The sequence below is a fragment of the Hippoglossus hippoglossus genome, chromosome 22 (genome assembly GCF_009819705.1).
Source record: "Hippoglossus hippoglossus isolate fHipHip1 chromosome 22, fHipHip1.pri, whole genome shotgun sequence".
Taxonomy (NCBI): Eukaryota; Metazoa; Chordata; class Actinopteri; order Pleuronectiformes; family Pleuronectidae; genus Hippoglossus; species Hippoglossus hippoglossus.
The window spans coordinates 4,494,734-4,521,972 of NC_047172.1; the positions used below are offsets into that span (position 1 = coordinate 4,494,734).

The 27,239-nt window shown below is 43.6% G+C and overlaps 1 protein-coding gene across 2 annotated transcripts in view; it reads right to left on the reverse strand.

Moving 5' to 3' along the window:
• The window catches only part of slc8a3 (solute carrier family 8 member 3), a 91,530-nt gene that overhangs the window by 4,397 nt on the left and 59,894 nt on the right, over positions 1-27,239 (reverse strand). Inside the window, exons 3-6 of one of the 2 annotated variants that reach the window (XM_034577313.1) lie at positions 24,975-25,081; positions 4,011-4,028; positions 1,394-1,518; positions 869-968 (exon numbers count right to left, since the gene is read on the reverse strand). In XM_034577313.1, the coding sequence (XP_034433204.1) occupies positions 869-968; positions 1,394-1,518; positions 4,011-4,028; positions 24,975-25,081 (350 nt within the window). The remainder of the gene's footprint in view (positions 1-868; positions 969-1,393; positions 1,519-4,010; positions 4,029-24,974; positions 25,082-27,239) is intronic. The other variant, XM_034577314.1, reaches the window with a different exon arrangement.

The following is a 27,239-nucleotide window of genomic DNA, read 5'->3' on the forward strand; positions in this document are numbered from 1 at the left end:
TCACACCAGCTCTTTGTTCTGTCACAGTGAGCTCGAGCAAGACCCTGAACCTCCTGCTCTCCGTCCAAATAACATCTTCTACCGGCTGCAAGTGCAAATGTAAATCTGTCATCCTGCTCCCTCATTGGAGGTGCGGGGGCGTGTCCTCTGTGTCCCAGCAGCTCACGGGAAACACAGCGGACAGGCAGGGACGCGCTGCTGATTCAAAGTGTCAGGCCACGTGAGCTGGATGCATTTTTCAACCACGAGTGCATCATGAAAAAGTAAAAAGCGCCGCTGGATTAAATATTTCAGCAGGGAGGTGACAGAGCGAGGCCCCGGCGACGCGGCTGCTGCTGCACTGCAGGAGCTGCTGCCTGCTGTGATGGATGAGTTTTCTTTTTACCTACATGAGATGATTCCACGGCTTCAGGAGCAAACGCCACTGAGATGAGTCTGAGAAGGTGGATGTTGGTGCTAAGATTCAGTGAAGTCAGTGACAGGAAGTAGATTATACTGATAAAACTCTGCAGCTGTAAGTTATATATATAAAATCTTATATTACTGACAGGACAGGGGAACTGTAGGGCCCATCAGATTTCAGCTGGGGGCCCAGTGTTCCTGAATATATTTGGGCTTCCAGGCTATTTTTATCTTTTATCTCCATTATTATTATTACAACTATATTATGTATTTCCTTCTGTATTTTAACCATTTGTTTTCTTTGTTCTTTGGGATGAAACATGCTCAATTACAAAGTTATAATCATCATTATTCTCATTATTTTGTATTATTATTATAAGTGTATTGTTTTGTTTTGAATGACAGTGAAATGAAGCAGTTAAACCAAACATGTCAGCGTGTGAGCGGCTGTGTATCCGTCCACTACCTGCACTGACTGTGATGGCCTCCATGAACTGGTCTCTCCAGGAGTTGGTTCCCACCACCAGTGCCAGGTTGGTCTTCTTGATCAGCTTGTCCACTGTGCTCTGTGCGAAAAAAAACAAGAATCAAACCCGTCCATTATTTATTTACCCTCCGTCTCTTTAATCTGCAGCCACGCAGGCTCCTGAAGAGAAATACACGAGCTTGACCACACGGTGGCAGTGACATCCAGTTCCACACAGCTCCCCTTATTTGAAGCATGATAAATAAAACCACACATCAGAAACCAATATGGTGGGTTTGTTTTCCCGGTGAGGAGGTTAGATGATGCATATGAAGCACGTCTCCTCGTCTATGTGGCTTGTGGTGCCTCTGAAATTAGAAATGTGCAGCTGTTCTCTCATGCGCGGAGGCAGCTGCTTGGTTTGGTATGATGGGTTTTCTGCTTGTGTGGGAAAAACACTAGTTTCAGCTGCAATTACCAGACGTCAGGCTGCGTTCGCTCCGTCTGAACAGGAACCTTTCTCACCTTAAACTCATATGATTCCTCAATAATGACTTCCAGCTTGGAGTGTTCCCCCAGCACCGGTTTTCCCATCTCTGCGATCCGCTTGGCTTCCTCCTCGTCTGATGTCAGCTTCCTGTCTGGCACGTCTGAGCGGAGAGGGCGAGAAATAAAAAAGAAAGTGCAGTGAGAACAACGGCGGTAAGAGGAGGCTCAGCCGAGGATTATGTGTTGTATTTCACGGCAGACGAACAAAACATCAGACGGTCGCCTCATTAGTGACAGTTTGAATTTATAAAAGCTCAGGTTTTACACAGATTTATCGTCGTAATGGCTTCTCCATTAGCACTTCATGGTTAGACGACCCGGCATGCTCCATCGATCAGAACACAGACACAGCAAATGCAAAGATTGGATGCAAATCCTTCCCATCATTCTATTCTTAGAGTTTCTGATGATTTTCATGGCGGATGCGTTTTAGATTCACACGTCTTAATTGAAAAAAATACAGGTCAATCACAACTTCTGGAGAAATCCGTGTAAATAAAGATGGACGACGCGTCTCCACTTCCTCCAACTATCCAGAAATTAAGCCACAAATGTTCTGCATGTGAAAGCTGCCATCTTGTGACGAATCCGTCCAGATCGGGAATAAATCTGTGGGGTTGAGGCTGTAAATCCTGACGTTTCCCCCAGTTTCTATGGCATCAAATAACGAATTAAAACCAAACAAATCAGGAACACGAACACTTGAACATCAGTGGAAATATGACCTGCTATTGGACTTTCACCATTTCATTTACTCATTCAATAAATTGTGTCCTTCTACGGCCGTTTATCTTTTTTGCGACAGAGGTCATTTTGTTTGTTTGGATCAAAAACAAACGGCAGCAAGTGACTTCACTGTCCCGCTCATCGCTTTCATTTTCCTAATTAATCAAAGATATAAAATATGCTATGTTTATGTCTGTAGGACAATGAGAATGTGTGAATCTCATCCAGTTTGTCTATGAAGGACTAAGAATGGCATTAAGTATAAATAAATGTAGAAATACAGACATTATGCTGATTTATTTTTCTTTACATGTATTTAATTACTTTTAATTAATTGTTTTGTCCTTTATATTTGTGGCCATTTCTTGGCCACTGTTTTTTTTTTTACATGAATCTAGAAAGTTGACGTTAACCCTCTTAATCCCAGCTCTCTGATTGGTCCGCTAAGTCTCTAACCAGCAAAGCCATGACTGGACCCAACATCAGAGCAGACAGACGACTGGCGAGTAACTCAGGGTCTGAAACGAGGCTCAATACAAGGTTTTAATAGAACTTTGTGCCAGCTTGTGTTGGACATAGACGCGTCAGGAGACCTATCTCCATGACAACTGCTGATGAGGTCTGTGTGATAAGGTCAATGATGATAAATGAAAATGTTTTAATGTATCAATCTAAATCCTCACCACAGGGTTTCACTACAGATCCAAAGAGTAAACAGCGGGACACAGCTGAGCCGTACTGATGGAATACGTCTCTCCATTAACAAATCAAGTATTTCCAGGGACTTTCATTCACTGTCAAAACTCGACAATGTCTTACGTCATTGATTTGATATTGAACCCGGTTTCTGAGGCCTGTGGAAGCCCTGATCAATCCGTCCGTCAGACGTGTCCTCCGCTGAAGAAAGAAGTCCCGACGCCTCGCCGAGTCCCCGGGTGCGCCGCCGACTACAAAGAGCTCCATAACATCAATTCTGTGCTGTCGAACTCGATCAAGAGGAAGCTCTTGTGCGTCCAAAGGCCTCTTGTCCCGCTCTGAGTGTGACACCCCCACTGAGCCACCTGGTGCGGGGACCTTGTCATCTTTTATATAAGCCCCTGAGTCCCAGCCTGCTGCTCTTTGCTGACAACACGCTTACCATTAAATATTAACGTTGCCATTAAAGATCACAGCCAGGTCCCCTTGATAGGAGGACGTGTCGGCAAGCGCACACACACGCACAGACACACACACACAGGCATGCATATTATACCAGAGAATGAGGGCCTGCACACACACACACACACACACACTTTTGAGCTAAATCAATTACACACCAAGACAGTGTGTACCCTCAAGTCCTGACGGGCTTTCTTTTGCTCATGTTTAAAATTTGATTATCCAGCCTTTCCCCTGCTCCGCGCCGCACCCGACACGACACAATTTCCTCGACAAGCATGAAAAATAATAACACAAATCACACAAAGGTAATTAAATTTCTAATTCCTGAACTTTTTTTTCTCTTTATCTTGACAGTTATCAAATGTTTGTACCTTGCCCTCGACTGGAGAACATCACTTATGGATTTATGATTAATGAGTTTTCTGATTAGCATGCAAATCCATCACTAAGAGCAGGGGGGGGGGGGGCATGTGTTGTTTCCAACGATGGCAGCAGAGGAGGAGGACAGAGTTGGCGCGCGGTTTATTTACATGCATCAAACCTCTCAGAGACACTGGTGCTGGTTTGAAATCTTGAATGGGAGCTAAATAAACCATCACAGATTTCCACAGAAGCTCAGATTGTGAGGCTGATGTTTAAAACCACACCGTGCACAGAGGAGCCGATGTTAGTGGAGACGTTCGTAGAGGAAGTGAGGACAACTTACCGTCGGCTAACAACCGGGCTGTGGAGGACAGGAGACAGGGAAGAGGAGGAAGAGGAGGAAATGGAGAAAACAAGGTGATGAGTGGAAATGGAAGGTGAGGGAAAAAAGCAAGTTAAGAGGAAGGTGAGAAACGTGATGGCCTCTGGAAATGGCCGGGTATCGACCCTGAGGTGTAATATCATGTCTTTGACACTGATTATTTCATTGGCTGAAGCACAGGAGAGAGAATATGGTTTTTTTTGTCACGGTTAAGAGCCAAAATCGAAATTTATTAATAAAACTGTCCAATAGAAATCAACAAATGGAGTTCAGAAGTTTATTTCTCCCAGATGAGTCAGATAAGAGAGTTTGAAGGTAATAATTACACATAAACCTTCATTCAGTACGAGGCAGCATCGGAGCGAAGTAAGAGGAAAGAACAGTTGCTTTTATTTTCCATTACGTTCCACTTAAATATAACAATGGAAAATATGTTTCACAAAACCTACACTCAGCCGTCGCAGCTCCGTCTGTGTGTGTATGGACAAAACAAATACAAAAAGACATCGATGAATTTTCACCAAACTTGGTGTAAATAATAATTGAGGGAGTTTCTCCAGATGATTCACTTTTGGAGCCGATCGGTTAAAGGTCAAAGGTCGAGGTCAACAAAATATGTTCCAAAAACACATATTTTCCAAGATTTCTCCACAAGTAACAGGGCGAGAAAGAAAATCTAAAGCTCATGTTGGTCAGAAAATATATGATAAGTGACGTCATTATGAAGTTATAATGAAAATGACGTCATGTATAGTTCAGAAATACAATATGTCTGCATCCTGTGCGACACGACCTGAAGCTTACATAGAGTGAAAAGTAATTTATGATCATATAGTTGCAGTGATGTCATCACAGTACACGCTGAAGTCAGAAAATGACATCATATAGTGGCGTAATGTATTAACCTTTAACAAACAATAAGGTTAGAGACACAATCTATAGTTTATTCAGATTAACCAATCATCTGTCATTTGTTGGGGTTTATACATTATGACCCAAAATAAACTAAATGAAATCCATCAGAGTTTCACAAGTCTCACAATTTAAGGAATAATAATTAAAAACAGCAACTCTAAGACATTTTGAATACATCTACTCTTATTACTCACCCATCTGTCTTTTCAAAATAAATGTCTTCTTTTGAATCTTTCTATTTCCCCTTGTTTCTTTAAGTTTCAGCAGGTGTTTGTTTTATTCATGACGCAGCGAGTTCATTCATGAGAACGGCTCCGAGCAGTTTAACAGAAACAAATAAGAAGAAAAAGTGATAGAGCTTGAATTAAAAATAAAAGTACAACAAAAATAGTCTGGTACGATTTGATAACGAAAATTATGTAATAATTATATAAATGGCGTAATTTAAACATGTGACTCACATCTCCACTGAAGCAGATTAATTAAATGCACATATTTCTTATTATTAATAAGCTTTGCTGAATCAGATTTTTATAAATGGAGTGATCAATAATTCAGAATCTGAATATTATAGGATTATCTGAATATCTGGATATGAAAACACACCAAATAGAATTAATGTGGAATTTTTTGCACAACCAGTTTCCAGTTTTCTCCAGAGTGATGTTAAATCATGTCATCTTTTTCTTCTTCTTCTATCGCTTTGCAAAAATCACATTTGTCGGGGGCATCTACAAATCTTGGAATTGAACAGTGGGTGGGCCGCAAACTCCAGAGCCAGCGTTGTCACTGTCAATAAGGCCGAAGTGAAGACGACAGGATTTTATTTGACAGCTTCTGTCGGGGGTGTTTGTGTGTAAACAACAACAAAACCTGCGTCAACCTTCAGCAAGAAGCTGCCAACTCGTCTCCAAATCTTCTCGTGAGAGTTTTAGTGTCGTGTGAGGGCGTAAACGCTGCCTCACAGGATTTTCTGCTCAGTTTAGATATGACGTTATAGAAGAATCAGTGAGTCATTGTAGTGGTTTATAATCTTAATAAGTATTGGGACACTGAAAGTATCAGATTCAGAGACAGAGGATCAACAAAATTATCAATGGAAAACTGCAATTAAAGGACAATAGTGCAAATCAGTTAAAAATCTGAATCAAATAATGGACCTATTTACAATGGGCGCACACACACACACACACACACACACACACACACACACACACACACACACAGAGACACACACACACACACACACGCTCTGTTGACGGAACAAAAGAGAATCGTACAGTAAATCACTGAAGAACAGGAAACTCAAGTATCTGACAGAAGTAAAATCGACATAAGATATAAATAAACATAAATAAAATGAAAAAGTGACGCGCTTCATGTAAATTTAAACTGAGATCAAACTTCACACTCCTTCCCTTGTTAATTATTTGTCCACGTGATCCGATGCTCAGGAGCAGATCCAGGCTTTGACTCGTTTAATATCGGAGAACAAACTGTGAAGTGACAACAAAAACCTTCCAGAAGCAACTGATAGTGACATTTTTTTATTATTAGAAACGTGTCTTTTAATAAACACAGCTGGAGAGATTCTATCAGGGCTTTATGCAACCATTCATTTCCCAATACTTATCTTTTTTATCTGTCTCACTACCACACATGCAGTAACACAAGAGGCCCTATGAGAGATAATCCATACTTTGTTATACACAAACACCACTATACCTTCTTATATCCTTTTATTTACCACCACACTCATCTTTCTTGCACATACTATATCCTGTAGTTGAGTGTATAGAAGTACTAAGTATAGTATAGTAGTATATAGAAGTAGTAGTAGTAGTAGTAGTAGTAGTAGTAGTAGTGTATGTTAGTAAATAAAGGAACCTACGTTTGAAAGTATAGTTGTGTATCTATGAGATTATGATTCTATGCATGAAACCATGTTATCTCATAGAGCTCGTCACTGTATTGCATGACACAGAGCAGTGTTCCTGTTGTCTAGCACCATAGATAGAAGTGGGGATGGCACGGTGGTACAGTGGTTAGCACTGTCGCCCCACAGCAGAGAGGATTCCTTGTTTGAATCCCGATTTAGCCGAGGTTTCTCTGTGTGCTGAGTTTTTCATGCTCTCCCTGGGTTTCTTCTCCAGCTTCCTCCCACATCTCACTGGAGACTCTAAAATGGCCGCAGGTGTGAAAGTGAATGGTTGTTTGAGTCCGTTCCCTCTTTCACACCAGAATTAGCAGGTAAACGCAGGATTTTTCAACAGTTTTAAACAGGCAGGTTTCCAAACGGCCTCAGAAAACAAACCCGTGGGTCGTATCAGAGTCAACTTTCGTGAATTGAGGAATATCACCTCGAGTTTTAACCATTTTTTTGTGATTGTAAGGTTGAATTCAACAGTAGTTATTCAGTGAGAGGAGAAAACAGAAATACCCCCCCCCTCAGCGTTTTGCCTGATTGTTTATCTGCACGCTGCAGCTGCCGAGCAGATCAGTGACACCGCACAACACGCTCCGGTGCCCCCGGCCAACTGGAAACCGTAACTAAATCATATGGCGAAGAATAGGAAGAGGCTCAAAAAGTCACTTTGGCGAGGAGGATAATTATATGACAGGATACGCCATAAGTGGATGAAGCGAGAAGAGAAAGGCTCCCCGTGCCGTTCAGCCTCCAGAGATCCACACTGACAACTCCTCCTTTTGACATCTCCATCATTAATTCTCCCGACATTCATGAAAACAAGGAGGAGGTTTTTCTAAAAGGGATCAGAGGCTCGGAAAAACAACACAACGCTGCTGTGAACGAGCCGGCTCCTTCTGAGGCGTCTCCGCAATTAACCTGTTTGCTTATCAGCTTCCTAAATCAAATAGAGTTCACAGTGAGTCATCATTAGCAGCTAAGTGCTGTGGGTGACGTGCTTCATTATCATTAGTAGTAGTCGGGCCACACTGATCAGAAGCCAAGTAAAACTCTGCTGTGGTGAGAGTCCAGTAAAGGCAACAGATACAAACCACACAATAGTGAACATATACGAGAAAATAATATCACAATACACAAGACGAACACATAAACAGATACACACAAGCAAGCACAAATACAAAGAAATGGAAATAGCACATAGATCGTAATATTTAATATATTTTCTGATTTGTCAGTTTGTTGGTTTGTTTGTTTGTGAGCAAGATTACGCAAAAACTACGCAACCGATTTCAACGAAACTTGGTGGAAGGACGGGACATGGGCCGAGAAAGAGCCCATTCAATTTTGGTAAGGATCCTAATCAGGGGGCAGATCCAGGAAACATCGTGAGATAGGGCGTTTCTTTTTCTTCTATGTTTTACAGACACTCCAGAGAATAATCAATGGATTTTGATTCAAATTTAAACAGATTTAAGGAACTGATTGATTGAATTGTAAGGGACTCTTGGGCCTCGGTGCAGGTCTGAGCTCTCCTGAGTGCCGTTCTGGTTCAGTGGATGAAACAACACAAGTCCCACCAGTTTCTCCCACTTGTCTAAAGTGATGATGTCACATATCTTGTGTGTTTGAATTATAAATGATTGTACAAATGATGAACAGCAGGGAAAAGCACAGAATCCTCTCAAGTTGAGGAGCTGGAAAATCTTTCTTTGAAAAAAATTATGCAAATGTTGCAGTTATTACTGAATAGAAAAATATCAGTCACAAACAAAGCACCAGATATCTGCAAAATATTAATGGAGTTGCATCAGCCTTCAAAAGTCAACAGTGAAATTGGTTTTATTTACAGTGGGAGGGAAAGTTGAACACTTTCACACTCACTCGTCTTTTTAAATACCTACAGATCATAATGTTTTATGAGTTTGTGCGATTCCTTGCAGATCGAAACAAAAACCCAGATGTAGCCACATGTAGATAGAGTGCCCCTCTAGCTACTGCTGGTTCAACTTGGTAATTACAACCCAAACCCCAGTATTTATTTAGCCCTAATAAAGAGATGATCTTTCTCCATCCATAACAACGGTCATATGAAAAAGGTTTGCATGTAAATTCTGTTTCATCTTGTGGAAAAGACAACACTTGCACACACAGAGAAACCAGATAAGAACACGCTGGTAATGGAACAAACACACAAACCTACGCACACGTGCACATGAAGACAAACAGAGGTGTTGCAGGCCGACTGCACTCACAATGCAGAAGGTTGTCGTTCTGCCAGCAAAACAATTACGATACAGAAGATTAACCAAAGGGGTGTAAATGGATGGTTGGAGGAGTGTGTGTATAAGGGTGTATACGTGTGTATGTTTGTGTGTGAAGGGGTGTGGTGTCTGCGTTTAACCGTTGTCATTATCAGCGTGTTCTCCTTCGCGCTCGGCCTAATCAGATCTGTCTCGTTACAAAAGAGTGAGTCGGTCTCCGGCTCTCGCGCTCAGACGAGGCTCTGAGTCACGGCGTCGAACACGCAGCTCATGTACGCCTTCTCTCGCCACAGCTCGTTAAGACAGACTCATCATTCCACTTATCGGGGGCTATTCTCGTCGCCGAGGCCGGAGGCGGAATCCAGGCCTGAGTCAGGAGCGGCGTGTGGATGGGTGGAGGGATGGGAAATAGGTAGAGGAGGAAAAAAGAATCTGGTGGGCGAATAAGATGACTGCATGGATTAATGGAGCTAGAGAGGACGAGAAAGAAGAAGAGGAGGAAGGAGAAAAAGGAGTAAATGGCCGAAGGAATGGAGGAATGAATGAAGGGGGGAATAAGGGGGAGAGGTATGAAAGGATGGGACGTGGATGGATTGATGCTGGGGGGGGGGGGGGGGGTTGGGAGGACGATGGGAGGGGTAGAACGAGAAGGACATGAAGCACTTAGTGATGAATGTGGATGGATGGAGAAATGTTGAGGTACAAGTGCAAATGATGGAGGGAATCCGATGAATGCAGGAAAAGAGAAATGGAAGAACGGGTGATAGAATTTATAGAGGGATACAGTCACGCACTGATTGAGGGATTGTCAGAGAGAGGAGAGCGAGGAAGTTGTTGGGGAAACACGAATCGAAGCTGGGAGGAATATTAAAGAAAGGATGGGATGTGGAGGAACGGAGAGGTGGAGAGTGGCGGCAAATAGATTTATGGAGGGATAGAGAACAGGAGCGTGCAAAGATGTATGGATGGATGATTGATGGAGAGAAAGGAGGATACAGGGATTGGTGCAGGTGTATAGGAGGGAGGGATAATGAGCTGGGAGAAGGGAGGAGAGGTTGAGTTATGGAGGAATTGTAAATGGACTAGAATTAAATAGTTCTACACCTAAGCAGAAAAGTGCTACACACACACACACACGCACACACACACACACACGCACACACACTGTGGCAGAGCGAGGGGAAAGATAAACTCTCTGCAGGAGTTTGAGGTTCAGTGTCAGGCTCAAGGAAACTTCTACATGTGGCCAAGAGGACCCGGGAATCGAACCAGTAACCCTGGTTGGAGGAGTGTAAGGACTTGAGTGATGCAGGAAATTGGTGGGCTGGATGGATGGATGGATGATGGATGAATGGATGGATGGATGGAGGTGTATAAGGAGGAATGGGTGGATGGAACAAAGGAGTGATGGAAGTATGGAGAGACGGGAGAAAGATGTATGAATGAAGGAGAGACTGGAGGAGAGGGAGGGTTGAGAGAGAGAGAGAGAGAGAGAGCTCAGAGTGAGGCGTTGAATAATAACGGTTCAGGATCGCAGCTGAGCGGCCGCTGCACGTACACACACACACACACACACACACACACACACACACACACACACACACACACGCAGCGAGATGACAAAGATGGATGCCTCAGCTGCCTTTATTATCTTTCAATACGCATGCTGTGTAACGCGTCCATCATCTTGTTATGCTGTATCCGTGTTTCTGACGGCGTGGAATCGGAGGGAGTCAAAACGCCGGGTACGCTCCGTACTTAATCTTCTGAGGCAGCGCTGCTACACTGAGCGAACTGATGATTTAACTGAATGCCGGATGATTCCTCTCCAGCGTCCTCATAAAGGTCTTTGGCGTCTGAAAAGTCATGTTTTCCATCTCGCTGGGCTAATTAAAGCGGCTACGTGCAGCATTTTGACATCAAATAAATCGTTCACACGTTCATTTTTGAGATATTAGGGTGATTACTGTAAACAAATACTACCGTTGCCAAGAGAATTAGCAGAGTCACAGCACAGTATTTTCATGTTGCGTTGCAGCGAGTTGAGTTTTGCCTGAAATCTTCTCACTTCTAACAGTTAAATCCTCAGTGACAGAACTTTAGAATTAGATTTTGATGTTTCATAATATTAGAAGGAGAGCTGTTGAATATGACTTTATATGAAAGTTACTTTTGGTTTCTGTCAATAGATTAAGATTTTGGGAAAATGTGCTTAATACCTCAAACCTTTCATCTGCCTTTTTTTGTTAGATGGCAGGATTACGCAAAAACGACTCAACCAATTTCTGTCACGTTTTGTGGAAAGTACTTTAACATTGCAAGATGGTGTTTTTCAAATTTTCTGTTGATTTCTCAGAGAATAATTCATTGATGTTGATGAGAAAAAAAATCAGACATCTTTAGGAAACTGATATTTATGAGTGTGTGCAATTTGGTGCAGATCCAAATTAGAAATTGGGTCAGTATGTTAAATATATTAAAGAAAGATAAATATCACAATAGCACATATGTCTCCGTCTTTCTCTCCCTGTGATTCGTCCAGTCCAGATGTGACACTGGACACACTGGACACGCTGGAGACACTGGAGACGCTGGAGACACTGGAGACACTGGACACGCCGGAGACGCTGTGCAGTGCAGATCAAGTGAGGACGAGCTCCCTCTACATTTTAACAGTCTGTTTATTCTGCAGCCATATCAGCCTCACTGCCGCGTCGGCAGCAGGCAATTACAGAGCAGATCACCAACCCCGATAATGTCATCAGACCAGGACTCTCTCACACACACACACACACACACACACACACACACACACACACACACACACACACACACAGATAAAGGCACTTAATAATACAGTTCACAAGTTCACGGCTCAGTCACTATTCTTCACACACTTACTCACACACACACAAACAGACGCGATGGAAAATGTACAAATTACAGCACTTGTTTTTATACTTCATGACTATGAATATTTTTTACTTTTTACTTCACTACTTTGATTCGACAGCGACCGCTATTGATTCTTTTTCAGATTCAGATTTTATTCATGAAAAATAGGATGAACTCGTAAAATACGTACAAAATGATATCGTCTATAAAGCTATAAAGTAATCAAACAGTCAATTTACAAAAGTCTGTCTCCAGGAAGTCCTCCGCTTTTATAACAGTAGAATATTAAATCGACTGGGAGTAGAACTGAATGAAGGGATTTATATGTAGTGAAGAATACTCACACTGTCGTACAATTACTTCATTAAAAATATATAGAAACTGTTTTATCCGAAAAGAAACGACTCTGAACTCCTGTGTTAAAATACAACATTTTATTTCGTCATCCGAAACTTTGGAAACAAAGTCACACACTGATTCCTCCATAGCACCAAACAGACAAGAGTCAGAATCACGACGGCCACTAGGGGGCAGTCATTTGACTTTCCCGTTGTAATATTCCATGCTAGCTATCAATGTAATGCTAAAGTGAAGTAAGAGAACTGCCCCTGCCCCTCATGACTCAATCTGATGTTTGATGTCAGACAGTGTTTGCATTGATGTAATTTGATTGGCTGTATCTGCACTTGAATATTTGATTAACACGATTTGATTGGCTGGTGCCTGTGATGCCATCCTATTCGTAGTGAATGACCAGCGTCTCCATACATACGTATACATAGAGGTGTCCTCACTGTGCTGAGCTCATCAGGGACGGACGTGTCCACCGTCAGCTCGCTGTGATGCAGTGTGACCACCGCGCTGACATCATTGTTGTAACCCTGAGCAGCACTGATTAAAAGCCTCGCTCGCTTCGAGGTGCCGCCTCCGAGTCGTCGGTTCTCCACAGAGGCAAAGCCCCAAGGATCCTTGTGAAACTCTCAGTATCCACTTATCATACACAACATTAATGCCTGTGACACTTTTATCCATTTTTCCACTGAGGACTGCAGAGGAAGTAACTTTTATTTTGTTAATACTTTCATGTCTCACCCCGTGGGCACGAGACAGCCGGAGAATGAATATTTTATCATGTGTGTTTAAAGAATTTTTTTCCTAAATGAGACGTCCTCCAGAACGACTGGTTCCACAGAATTAAAGCAAACGATTCAGCCGTGAAAGTCTTTTGTTGACAGAAAAATAATCATGTTCCAAACCGAAAGCTCCGGTTTATTCAGGATCCCAATCAGATGATACTGTTCTTCAGGTCAACAGGGAAATAAACACACTCATTCCTTCTTTGACCTATTTACAGTGGAACACATGCAAACGACTGTAAACGTCATGTTTTCTGTCTCTTTCTCTGATGTTTGTTTCTTCAGGTGAACCAGAAATCTGTAAGTGCTGCTGCTGGTTCAAAAGCTGAACCTGAACTTCAGTATTTAACTCACGCTCCAGATGAAGAGAGGCTGCTCAAAGCTTCTCGTCACATCAGATCCACACTGACACTCCCCTTCACAGATACACAAAATACTACAGCACAGTACACAAGATACTACAGCACTCTACACAAATTATCACTGAGGTCAAAGACAGACAGAGATGCAATTATTCAGCTGTAATATTAAGAAGGCCCAGCAGATGCTTTATGTAATCACAGGAAATCCACATCTGGATTCATCAAATTGCACACACTCATAAATATCAGGGCCCTAAACATGTTTCAAATCAAGATCCATGAATTATTCTCAGAGAAATCAACAAAATGTTTTGAAAATCTCTTAATTTCACGCCACTGGATCCGTGAGCGTCATGGAAAGTCTTGATTTATTCATGTCAGGGCCCATGTTATCAGGTGGGAGCAGCAGCTGTGCCCACCTGAGCTGCACTCAATCTTCCACAGAGTCGGGGTCACTTATTTTTTCCGTCCACGCTTCATTGCAAAAAAGACAGTGACAATTACACTTCCTGTACCTCTTTCAAAGTAAAAGCCCTCTCGAGTTTCTGTTGACTGAATCCTTTTATTTATCTGTACAAGGTTATTATGAAAAATAAATGAAATTCATTCATTTATTTTATCTTTAAGATATTCCCCACATTTTCCATACCATTCATTTTTGGCATTAATCTCTTAGGATGACACGTGAGGCTGGAGTATGAGAAGGTCATCACTGACACCAACACTAATGAGAGTCCTCACAGAAGGCCGGGCCCCTGCTGGCCCTCAGCTGAGCTCTCAGACAGGCCCGACGCTGTGGAGTGCCACCAGCATGGCAGGCAGCAGCGCAGCTCATCCATATCTCCACACACCTCTCAGGAACAATTACCGCTCTTCCACCTTCTCATCACAGATGGCGAGAGCGACCCCCCCCCCCTCATTCTGAGGCTCATTGTCTCTTTGGTTGACTCTGTCTGTCTCCCCCCCCCTCCTCCACCTCTACAGCTGTCCTTCCCCACTTTCCCTCTCTCCCTCTCCTCCCAGCTTGAGATTCAACAGTTCAATTTAAATCCATTACACCTAAGCCCCTGACAGCGTGCGCCATGGTAACTGTTACTAGACAACAATCTCGGTTGCGACTCCTCTTCCACAGCGAGGCCACCGGCAGCAGGGAGATGCACTGGAGGCACGTGAGGCATTTTTTCAAAATATAAACTCTTGTGTCGTTCGCTCTAAGTGACAGGTCCCGTCCTTCAAATGCAACCCCAATCCGGGACGGGTAGGGATCGCAACATAAATCACATCAGGCTGACGGAATGAACTGTATTTGTTTAAAAGGAGCATCTCGGGGATTCAGAGCAGGGGAATGAATCTAATCCGATGACAATACGCCAACCTTCTATTGTCATTCTCCGTGCGAGCCTGCCCCTGTAACCCTGCTATCTGCTGAGCATGACGCTGAGTAAATGTGGATAAGACTGCAGCAGCAGCAGTGACGGCTGAAGTAGCCCTACTTCACGGCTCCGTCCTTGAAGAAAGAATAAAGACACAGTAAATCACCGACACGTCGTCTCACATACACACAAACTACTGTACAACAGCACAGTAATCACGTCTGAGACAGTCAGCGCTGACCTCTGCTGTTAGGGGGGGGCGGGGCTGTGAGTTCACACTGCAGCGAAGTTGGTCCAACAATGTAAATAAAGATAATAAAAAAGGAAATATGTGAGCGTGTAATCACAATCAGGGACAATCAAAGGGGCCGTTCACACAATAACACTGCATCGCTGAATTACCATTTAATTGCATGTTGATACAATCAATGCTGCCGTGATTGTTAGCTCGGCGCTAGCAAAGGGGGTGGAGCCTCCTCTCTGTCTTCTCTTCTAAAGAAATGTCTCGGGAAAAAAATGGCATCTGCGTTTTTCAATCAGGGACATCTGCGGAAATGATTGTTGCAATGAAGGCAACACAAACTTTACTTTAAACGTTATTATGTTTCTTCAGATTTTCATAATTTCAAACCACAATTTCTCTCAGGAAACGGCAGGACATGTTGTCAACAGAGCAGAGGCGAATGCTGTGGGGGATTTAAAGTGTTATAAATTATAAAGTGTAACTTCACTCCTGAATCGAAGTTCAGATTCAGCTTTCGAACCAACAGCAGCACTTAAAGAGTTCACGTGAGGAAACAGCATCACAGAACGAGACACACAACATGAAGTTTGTGTGTCTCTACATGGAAATTTAAATAATGCCTTTAGAACACAATGCTGGGAGGTAGCACTAAGATCCCAAGATGGTTTGAAACCCAAGGTGGCGTTAAGGCCCCTAAATGTAGATTTCTTTTATATACAAGTGGTAATAAATCAGATTTTAAGTTATCACTAATGCAAATGCCAACACATTTCCTGCTGCTGCTTCAAGTGTTCAATGTGAAATACACAGAAAACCACATATTTATGAACTTTGTTGGCAATGAGATGATCCATCAAAAGGAATGTGGAGAAAATAATGATTTTTGAAAAACATTTTTCATCCTTTTAAAATATTGCAGGGAGAAAATAGCACAAGACGGAGCAGCTTCTGCCGGCTGATGAAATCAGATTCTAGTTGCTCGTGACATGACGGAGTTTGTTGCAATGCAAACAGATATAGTTCAGGCCTCGGAGGAATTTCTCACAAATTAGATACTTGAGAAGTGTTTGGATTTCTGGGACCTTCAGTATTAAAGCACAGTTGCTAATACTCCCAGAAACCACAGGCCAAATTAACCAGGGTTGACATAAGGATTCTTGAGGATTACACCTTTAATAACGCAGGTGCTCGTCTCCTAAATGACTGTTTTTCAATCAGAGGAAGTCCAGTAATGTAGAAAGTGCATTAACCCCCCCCCCCGCCTCTGACATTCCTCCTCGTGACTCCAGGAAGAACCGGAGCTTTAATGAAGTCGGGGTCTGCGAATGCATGAATAGCGCTGGGCTCCCATTTGAATTAAATCTATTCATCCGTGCCAGTGTGATTTCTCTTTGGTACTGAGGCAACCGAAGGACCTGAGTCGTGACATTTGTGCCGTGGCTGGTGGAGCAGGCAGGGAGGTGAACACCCGTCTGCCTACATCCCTGACCCCCCCCCCCCCCCCCAATTCCAAACCCAGCTCAATACGTAGGCTTCGACTGGAATGACGAAGGTAAGAGGTATAAGAAAAGTATGCAGCGCAGGTCGGACGTGTTTGTGATCAGCTCTTCCTGCAGATATTTACACCTGAGCAAAAAATAAGACAAACTTCATCCCGATCTCCGGATCACTGGAGGAATCCTGCAGGTGAAATAATCCTTGGGGCGTATTCTATGATTACACCATCATCTTGACTTTAATCCATTACTCGCATGGGGAATAATATCAGTGTCACACACCGTTCTAATTTGCGAAGTCTCTTGACATACAGGTAATCCCTCTAAGATTTCAATATTAATTGTGTCATCTGTATTCAAAGAGCGCCTTGATAATAAGCCCGGAACCAGCCGAGAGACTTGGCTGATAACAGAGAAGGGATTTAGAGTGAAGGTAAACTTCTAACCCCCCCCCCCACCAGGACTTACGCAAGTTCACGAGGCAGGTGTACAGCGATAAAGACAAGAGGAAATAATGCTTCAGAGATCGGCGCTGGGTCCCAGTGCAGGGGCCGGATCCGTCAGAGGAAGTGTTTGAAGACTGGCTGCGTCGCGGCAGCTCGGCGAGGAAGTCGAAGGCTCCTTCTAATGCGTCAATTGAGAGAAACAACGGAGCTAACGAGTGGATCTATTCCAGACAACGTGGGGGTGGTGCTATTTTGCTTTCGTAGAGTTAGAAGAGAAGATCAAGCCACTCATGTCAGTTAAGATTTGCAGAAAAATAACAATAACAACTTCCCTTTTGACTATTATGTTATTGTACGGATTAAGAAAAGAAAATATCTGCTTCATGGAGCTCGTTAACCACAAAGACCGAACCGAAATGAGACGAAGGATTTCCTATTCACGTTACCAGCTTGTCCCGCTCTTACCGTTGCATCGTTAGCTACTTTGAGCCGCTAGCTGGTTAGTTTTGTCACCGGCGAGCAATTAATCCTGGAATAGGTCGGCCTGAGTATAAACCGCCTGTGGGATTAGTTTGTTGCTCGGGAATGGAGGGACGAATTTATCGGTCGCATTTGAAGGAGCCTTCTAAACGGGAAAACCTAGTCATGGAATAAACCTTTTGTTTATGAAACTATTTCTTTCGCTTACAGAACGTCGGAGAAAAAAGAAGCAGAGTTGTGGTCAGGAACTTCGCTAAACTCACTAAACTGACAGTCGCCTTATATTTACTGCATGTGAGAGTGTTATTCTTTTCATATAAACTCTTAGCAGAGAAGTTAAGCACAAAAAGATGATCTCTGTTCTTCCTAAACTCAGCTGTGGTCACAAAACCAGGCCGAGGTCTCTGTGCCACGTCCCTGAATCGGCTGCCAGCAGGTGGCGAGGTTACTGCTTCCGCGGCGAGCGACAGCTGTTCCCCATCGCTCACTCGTCAAGGTCTCGCTGCTTCCACCTGAAACAAGGGCAGAAGCTGGACAAGCCTCTGGGAAACTGACGGTAGAAGCACCAGGAGACAGGTACCAGCAGATCAGTGCGTGTCATTAGCTGAGGTAATAATGGATTTGGCTTTGTGGGAGGTTTTACTGCGTAATGATGCATGTGATGGCCCACGCCCTCGTTTAATGATCTATTGGACCTACACCGGATCTAATTTAACTTATCCCGATGTTTAACGTGTCATTTGATGAGCAAACGACATTAAATCGACAGATCCGCAGATGATCACTTCCTGTGTGTCCTTGTGAGGATCCCAGCAGCTCGTTCTCCTCACGCTGTGTGAAATACTCTGCTTCCTCCGGGACGCGGTGGAACAGATGTGTCCTCACACGCTGCGAGTGCTGTGGGAGGTTCTGTTGTACAATCAAGTGCACGGCAGCTTAATCCATCCCACACACACACCTGTGCAGCACAAATGATATTTTTCCTTCTAATCTGAGTGAGTTTAATATGAAAACACAACAAAGGACGGAGCATGAAGGAATTTTTCTAGACAATCCTTGGCAGCAATCATCCTCCAAAACAAAACAAAAAAGAGGACTGAGGTCAGAATGATGCTGAGCGACTAATCCAGGCTCCACGTTACTCAACATCTCTGCAAAAGGTTTTAAACTGGTTCAACAGTTCGTGGTGCTTTAAAAATGTGATCTGACTGAGGTCAAGTTGAATATTTAGTTTCCCGTTGTCTCAGAAAATATAAAACAATATAACCTTCTTCATTATTTTCATTATTAGGAAAATAAAATATGTTCCCTTCCCTGATTTAAGACAGAATGTTTCCGACATTGTCTGTTTTCTCCAAACTGGAAAAAGTCCAGTTAGAAAGACTTAGAATTCCTAAACCCTTTTGCATTATGTATATTAAATATACATTTCTATATATATTGAGTAAATTTCTACATGATGTTTTACAGTGGATACTTCTGGTGCACGTACTTTAGCCGTTACGCTGCCTCCTCCTTGGATTTCAGCATCACAGTGAAATTGCCTGAAACCATCAGCAGCTCCACTCTGACCTCCTGGCACGTCCACCGGTGCCATCTGTAATGGCTGGTGGGGCTGGCGATAAGGAAATGGAGTCTTTATCTCGGCCCAATTAGGCAGCTAATTGATTCAATACCAGTCATTTAGGTTTCCCTCCAGGCCCAGGGCTGAGCACTCCGGCCCTTCGAGCAGACGGGAGGTCCCATGAGCAGAGCAGCCAGAGGCTGGGGCCGACCCCACGGAGCCTGGAGATTATAATCTGCAGTTAAAAAGACATCAGGGGTAAATCTGAAGATATTGACAGGTCACTGAGCTTTAAGTGATGAGTATTTCCTAGAAGTGAATTTACTCCAATAAATATATAATAATAGGTACATGTACTACACGTTGACTTTGCAGTGCACGTTCTAAACCTGCCTGATTTCCCTCCTCTGAAGTTGTTGCTATTTACTGTTAATGGAGTTTTCATTTCTCCAGCACATCAGTATTCTGAGGAGGAGAATTACAGATGCTGAAAGGAAGAGATTAATCCGAGGTGAGATCCAGGGTTGACAAAGGGATGATGCTCGACTTTCTAAAAGCAACACATGCGGCAGGTTCACGAAACTCCCGGAGTCACAGAGATTCATTCGGTCCGTGACCTCGGCCAAGGGAACGTAATGAGCTGGAAGTTCAGGCGCCGTGTTCTCCTGGCTCCATCACGGCCGACATTATTCATCAGCTGATGAGCAGGAGGTTCACATCCAACCTCCAGTGGCTGCTCCAGGTTTCATGTGGTTAGGATAGTAATCAAAGCTCAGGGGGACGGTGCTTTCATATTTAATCAGTGTTTAAAGCTGGAATAAAGCTCACACACACATGTTCATGCAGTGAGGAAAGGAAATCACTCCACACACACACACACACACACACACACACACACACACACACAATGATGTAACTAACATTGCTCCAAATTACATTTCTAATTATAGAAGATGAAGTTTCACCTCATCAGCAGAAGGAGCCGGTGACAGAGACAGAGAAGACAGTTTGAATTAATCTTCAGAATCAGTTTCTAAACTTTTTGACTTGTGACGCACACAGATGTTGGGCCAGGATTTGTTTTATCACTTTCTTTAACATTGCATTATTGGACATTTTCGCCAATTTCCCAGGGAATTAAACATGGATCAGCACCTAAGTGTCTTTTGGGCCTTGGCTGATGTATGTACTACATAGAGTCATCTTTAAAATCTGGAAGGTTTCGCAAATTACAGTTGCTACAGCTAAAATACACACATTAGACTGGAAACTGTTCCAGGCAGAGGAAAGCCGGAGCAAAGGAAGGTTGAGATAATAACAACGATCAGCGGCACCTTATTTATATATATTTAATTTGTGGCTCAGACTCATTGGAGGCCAATCTAATTTCCTGCAGAGTCATTTTTTTGTCTATATCCATTTACCTATGTCCTACCTATATACTAAAGTTTACTCAATGCGAAGATATGACGCAGTTTAATGAAGACGTGATGTAAAATGATTTATTTTTCTTATAATGTGGCTAATAGACGACCCCAGAGTTGATTTGCTTTCAGCATTTTGGCATAATATGACTCACTTGGAGGTTATGTGTGTGTGTGTCTGTGTGTGTGTGTCTGTGTGTGTGTGTGAGATGGAGAGCTTTGTGCGACCTGGCCAAGCTCAAACAATAGCATGTGAAGTGCCCTCAGATGCCATGAGAGCTCCCTGTGAGCGAGGAGGCTGACGGGTGGCACATTTCCCTACGCTGGGCCTGATTTGAATGGAAAGTGGCAGGGTGGGAGATGGATTACCGCAGGGGGAAAGGGGGCATTAATCCTAACGCCGTGCACGCACACACACACACACGCACACGCGCACACATGCATTAACACACTCGCGCATGATAGTGTAACATTTTGTGTGACAAACACAGAAAGGCACAAATGAGTTCTTGCTTTAGTGTTCGGCCTCATTCAGGTTCCTGGAAGAAAACCCACTCACAAGTGCACGAGTCCATGCAACAACATGTAACACACCCCCCCCCCCGCACATGAGTGATGATGATGCCAACGACTGCTCTGTAGTATCATTTTTGAAATGTGTCCTTTGAAGGCCCCATGTTACTCAGCCCCCCCCCACCCTCTCATCTACTCATCCTTTTAGACACTAAAGAGCAAATGTTTCTGTCCTCTGTCCTTTTATTTCCCTGTTCCTCAATCTGTCCATTCTTTTGACTTTTTATTTAAAACGTACGTGTCCTTCAGACTCTGTGGTGCTCATCATTTAATAAGTGTCTTTCTCTATTTAACATACTCAGACTAAAATTAAGGTATATACTTAAAATATAGATTTATTTGTGAATATATGCACATGGAGTTGTTGGTGATGATGTCAGGAACATTTGAATGTCTGGAGCCAGAACAAAATAACATCAATATCTTAAATGTCTCACAGTTTGAACTAGAATGACCCTCAGTCCCAACCGTCCATTTAAATTCAATCAAACTGCAAATGTTAAAGAGAAATAAAAAAACTCCTGGATCCGCACCCTGATACAGATCCAGACCAAAATGTAACGGGCTTTTCCCTGACACACACCACATCCTTCCAACAAGTTTTGTGGTTTTTCCGTTCAGTAGTTTTTCCGTAATCTTGATTAAAACAAACCAATAAACAACCGGAAAGGAGTGAAAACACCACCTCCTCCTTGGAAGCATTAATAAAGACAAACACAAACATGTCTCAGCACTTAAGTCACAGCTCAGCAAACTTGGAAGTGACTCTCACTGTGAGTCTGCAGTGTTGTGTTGTGTTGTGTTGTGTTGCGTTGTGTTGTGTTGCAGAAGAGTGGCTCGGCACCAGGACACCTCAACCAGAGGTGCTAATGGTATTGACCACTTCAGTACAAAGTAGAGAAGCTGGAGTCGGCAGTAAACAAACTCCAGAGCGACAGGTCAGGGTGACCGGGGGTTTGAGAGCTTTCATTACTCAAACACTGTCCGAAGTCGGAGCTGCCAGAGCTGAGACTCCGTCATATCTGCGTCCTGGTGCATGAGCAGATCTAGAAAACGCCGAGATGACTGATGTAACAGCGAGTAATAAGTAAAAAAGGATCAGAGGGTTAAAAAAAGATCCGACAATTGTTTTTTTTAATGTTGCGGCTTGTTTCATCTGTAATAGAGAGATAATAACTAAAGAAAGAAGAGTTTAGTTGCAAAGCAGCGCTGGTGGAAAGGCTGTTGGTGAAATGGATAAAAAAACAAACAAACAAAACCTCTCATAGAATATTCATCAATTCTGCTCCTCCACTCCGGCTTTAATAAGGAGGAAAACAAACCCAATCAGCCCCACATCAGCCGTTATGAACCACAATATAATCGCCACATTATATATGAAAAGTGGGAAATTATCATATCATTCACTTCGCTGCGATCCTGCAGCACCTAGTGAGAAACGCGTGCAGCCCGTCTGCTTAACATCGGCTCGTGTTTCCTCTAATTTCAAATCAAAGCCATTTCATCAGCACGAGCACATTCATAAAAGATGATCCTGCGCGGGAAACAATAGAGAAAAGCTTTTTCATTACCTCCTCATCACACGTAGATCAAACATTTATTACCTTTGATCAAACATTCATTATCTCCTGCATTTAAAAAAGAGTGCGTTGGATTTATCTCGTATTACTCGTTGTCAACACTGTCTGCGCTTTCATTAGTGGCGCGGGTCGTGTTGTCGTCCTTCTAGGATCAGGATGATCAAGAATGTGTAATGAATACACACGAGTCTGTCGACAGAGAGGTGGAGCAAAGGGGATTCACACGACGGCTGATGAAGTAAAAGAAAAACAGCATGAACTAATGAAACATGAGCAAAATATAGAACATTAAATCTCCGGGCTCCTGAAAACACAAAGAGTTTTCTTTATTTCTTCTGTTGATGCACGACCCAAAGAAATCAGCCGTTTTGATCTCTGCAGAATAAACCCGACCACCGGCACGAGTCTTCATCAACTGCAGCATCTTCATCTCTGCCTCCGTGTGAGCAGATCTCGCTCTTCATCGACTTTTCCCTCCACTTGTTCTGTTCACAACAAACCTGCAGCAGAAAGCTCGATGCTATAAGGACATTTACGTGAATATTTTTTCTTGCATTGTAAAGTGAGATCTCGTGTCTCTCGTCCACTCCTTCGTGAGCAGTAAATCAAGATATATCAACACTTTGCAAACTAACTGTAAGTTTCACATCTTTAAAATCCGGCATATTGCATTGTGGGATTGTTTGAAGAAAGAATTTTACATGCACTTTTAAAAGGAAACTAATCTTTTTCCAATTTGTGAGAGAACTGGAGTTTGGACTATTCTTGTATTCAAACAAAATATTCAGTTGCAGTGTAGTAAAGTAGGAAGTTGACCAAGTACTTTTACTTTTATTACTTAGGGTATATTTAAACGCAAGAACTTATTCACTTTAACTTCAGTAGAAAAGTTACTGTGGTACTTTTACACACGGTACATTTTTGTCTTTTCACTTTAATAATAAATAGAACAATAGCAGAGACTTTGTGCATTTACATGAAAAGTATAAAAAGAGAATTTGCATTTTCATTATAATAGATTTGACATGTTTGGCAACAACTTGGATTCAGGGAATTAAAGAGCAATGCTTGAGTAGTGTGTGTGCTTGTGTGCGTGTGTGTGTGTGTGTGTGTGCGCGCACGCGCGTGCGTGTGTGTGTGTGTGTGTGTGTGTGTGTGTTAAACCTGGGCCGACACAGAGAGAGAATAAAGAAACAAGCAGCATCACAGAGGAGTGTTTGGAGTGATGCAGCCGTCACTCATAAGGACGTGCATCGTGAGCGCTCTTCATCATGACTCTCACTCTGAGAACACGGGGAGCCGGCCCCACTCAGACAGCGCTGCCAGACCCAATAACGTAAACATAATGAGCTGTGGTGTTCGGAGGCAGCGGCCAAGTGTTAGATTCTGCACCCCGCGCACCAGCTTGTGAGCCGCTCGCCGTCCCCTGGCCCTGAGCGAGGTTAGATAACACTGCATTAGATAACTGTGCGTCTTAAGAAAGTGCCTGTTGGCTTCTTTCAGCCGACGTTACCAACAAGACAACACACAGAAACTTATGATGAAAACTTGCTTTGATTTGAATTAGTCTACGTCCTGCTTTTATTTCTCTATGCACCTTGCTGAGGAAGACGCCTGAAGACAAGCTTGTCGTGCGGAGGAACGCGATCCTGCTGAGTAACACGGCCCCCGCTGAAGAATACGTGACCTCACTGTGAACTGCACACCAGCTACTGTTTAGAAAAAAAGAACTTCATGAAGTTAGATTTCCGTATAAACTGTGAAATTCGAAACTCTAATCTAGCAAAAAACAAATCAATAATCTCAATTTCACCCGCAGCAATTTGCGTTTGTCACCCAAGCAGACGCGTATCGTATTTAAAAATAGCTAGACTGTGCATTTAGGTAAAACATGCCTCTACATAATAATGGCTCCTTGCTCCTTGGAGATGGTGAATGATAGCAGCTCCCAGACTCCCTGTTCTATTTTTATGCAGATGACGACGCCGTCAGGGGAGACTGTCATTTTGATAAGAATGATTTTTCAGGGCTTTTTCGATGTGATGTGAAAGCATGGCTGTAAGAGGGTTCTCAGGTGCATGGTGGTGTAAAAGTAGAGGGCAGCAGAGGGGATGAAAGTTCAGCGAGAGGAAGCAGACAAAGACGAGAGGAAGACGCCTGGGGAGAGACGGAGGCTACAAATAAAAAGAGCGAGAGACAGAGAGAAAGAAAAGGACAGAAGACAAATAAAAACAAGTTCAGTACCGCACCTTTCTGCAGACTCATGTCTACCATGCGAGGCTCGGCCAGCTCCAGGAAGAAGTTCTTGTTTTTCTCATACTCCTCATCGTCAATAATTTTCACGTGAACAAGTTTGCTGCAAGAGGGGGAGGGAAAAAGAAAGGAAGGAAAGAGGACAGAGAAGGACAGAGAGGGGGAAGGAGGGAGAGAGAAGAAGAGAAAAGGTTAATTTGCAATGGAGGGACTCAGGAAGTGCACTGTAAGTAGGATTAATAATCAGCATGGAAGAAAGGTTAGGAGGTGAAAGGTCAGCGTGGCCCGGGCCGGCCTGTCCGTCAGCGGCTGGACTCGACTCACTGACGGCTTCCAGCGAGCTCGCCGGGCCGCCACGGGTGACATGACAACCGCATCTATCACGGCGTCCCCGATACCAGTGGAGCGGAGGTTGAAAAGCGCTGCACGGCGTTGGCGGATAAAAGAACACAATGAACTAAAAACAGCAGCACGTAATCAATCAGGTTGTAAAATGTGTAAAACGGACGTTTCACAAGGGCAAAAAGGTGAGTGAACGATAAATGAAAGAAACTGTCGCTGTCTGAATCGATTTTTATGGCTCGATGTTTCAGTCAGAGCACTTTCAACGAGACGGCCGGCTGGACAGTGCGAGGACTCCCCCTCCTCTCCGGGCGCAGGTGAGGCCCATAAGAAAAGGAGCAGCTTATTGCTGAGTTTATTGCTCCGGTTGGAGGAGAACACCCCTTTAATGAAGTCAAATGTCTGGAGGGGTGAGGCTCCTTCTCTGGAAAAGAGCTGCGGCTGACATCATCACACAGAAACAGCTCAATATGGCACCTCGGCCCCAGCGGCGCTCTCGCCACTGATCGCCCTAATTGATCTTTTTAAAGAGTTATTGACGAGTGCAGGCAGTTAAGTGGTCGGTAGCCAGATGCCTCTGAGCCTCACCGTGTCACAGAGGCAACTCCTGGAGGAATAGCTCCCCCGGAATTCAATTGGACTCGTGCGAATGCCTCATCACGGCACCTGCACACCGCGCGCATCACGGACGCCTGATGCTGGAGAATGGAAATAAAGCCGACAACGCTCGTGACGAGTCATGACACTTGCTGGATCCGCTCTCTTAGGCCTCAGAAAGCATTTCCCTGCGAGCGGCAGACAAGTCAACAATAGTCGACAGCGGCGCAGCTAGCCCTGAAATAGGAATGACATACTTTATTATGAGTCTGACATCTCATGGGAAGACGCTTTTCCTTCCCCGTCCGAAGCAAAAATGCAATTTCTACGCATGTTATTCTGCCGAACATTTGGAAAGCAGGGGTTTGGCTAATAAGATAAGTGGCACAGCAGCATTTATTATGGATCGCTGCTCATGTATCATGTATCGAGTCAAAAAGCAGCTCATCCTGTGACATCCTGCTGATGTACTTGTCGTGCCGTGACATACAGTCAGTCAAAGCAGTGACACGCTGCTTCACACACACACACACAGGCGCACTCACACAAACCCACACAAACACACATATATATACTTGCACTCCTTCTGCAAACACAATGTATATAATACCAATAATCCCAGTATATCCACAGGAATTAATGCGTGTTACTTATGTAATGCATGAGCTAAATCCCTTTCTCAGGCCAGTGTAAGTGCAGTTGGGTACGAATCCCGCCTGCTGAGGGGAAAGCGACTATCTGAGATGCTATTAGCACACCGCGCAGAGAAGAGCAATCCATCTCTCTTCATCCTCCCTCGTCTCATCTCACCAGCAGGGCCTTCCTCAGATTGCCAGGTGAGATGTCTGCGGTGCCGCTTGCCTGGAAAAGGACCTCGCTTCTCATCAGGGACGAGAGGAGGGAAACGCTGGAGCCTAACAGACAAGCGGGATCTGGCACACACGCTTCACGGCTGTGTAGTGGGGAACTGTGGTCTTGCCCGACATGTAGGAACGGGAAAAAAACTGCCTCACGATTTCTGTCTCAACGTGTACACATGGAGAAATAGAGCGATACACTTCCAGGTGCCCCAGGGACAAAATCACTCCTTCTCCCCTCGGTGTAATATGTACAGCTTTTAATGCCATAATAAAAAAACCTATATAGAAGAAACAAGATCGTTGCAAAACTATATTTTGATTCACACCCTCTTTAAATCAACACAACGCATTTTCTTAGTGGCTTCAGAATTAGTTTGATGGTTCACTGTAACTCTGGTGAGTGGGTTCGATCTCCTGGGAGAAGAACTGACTGAGAGTCTCAGCTTCAACTGTCACAATCAG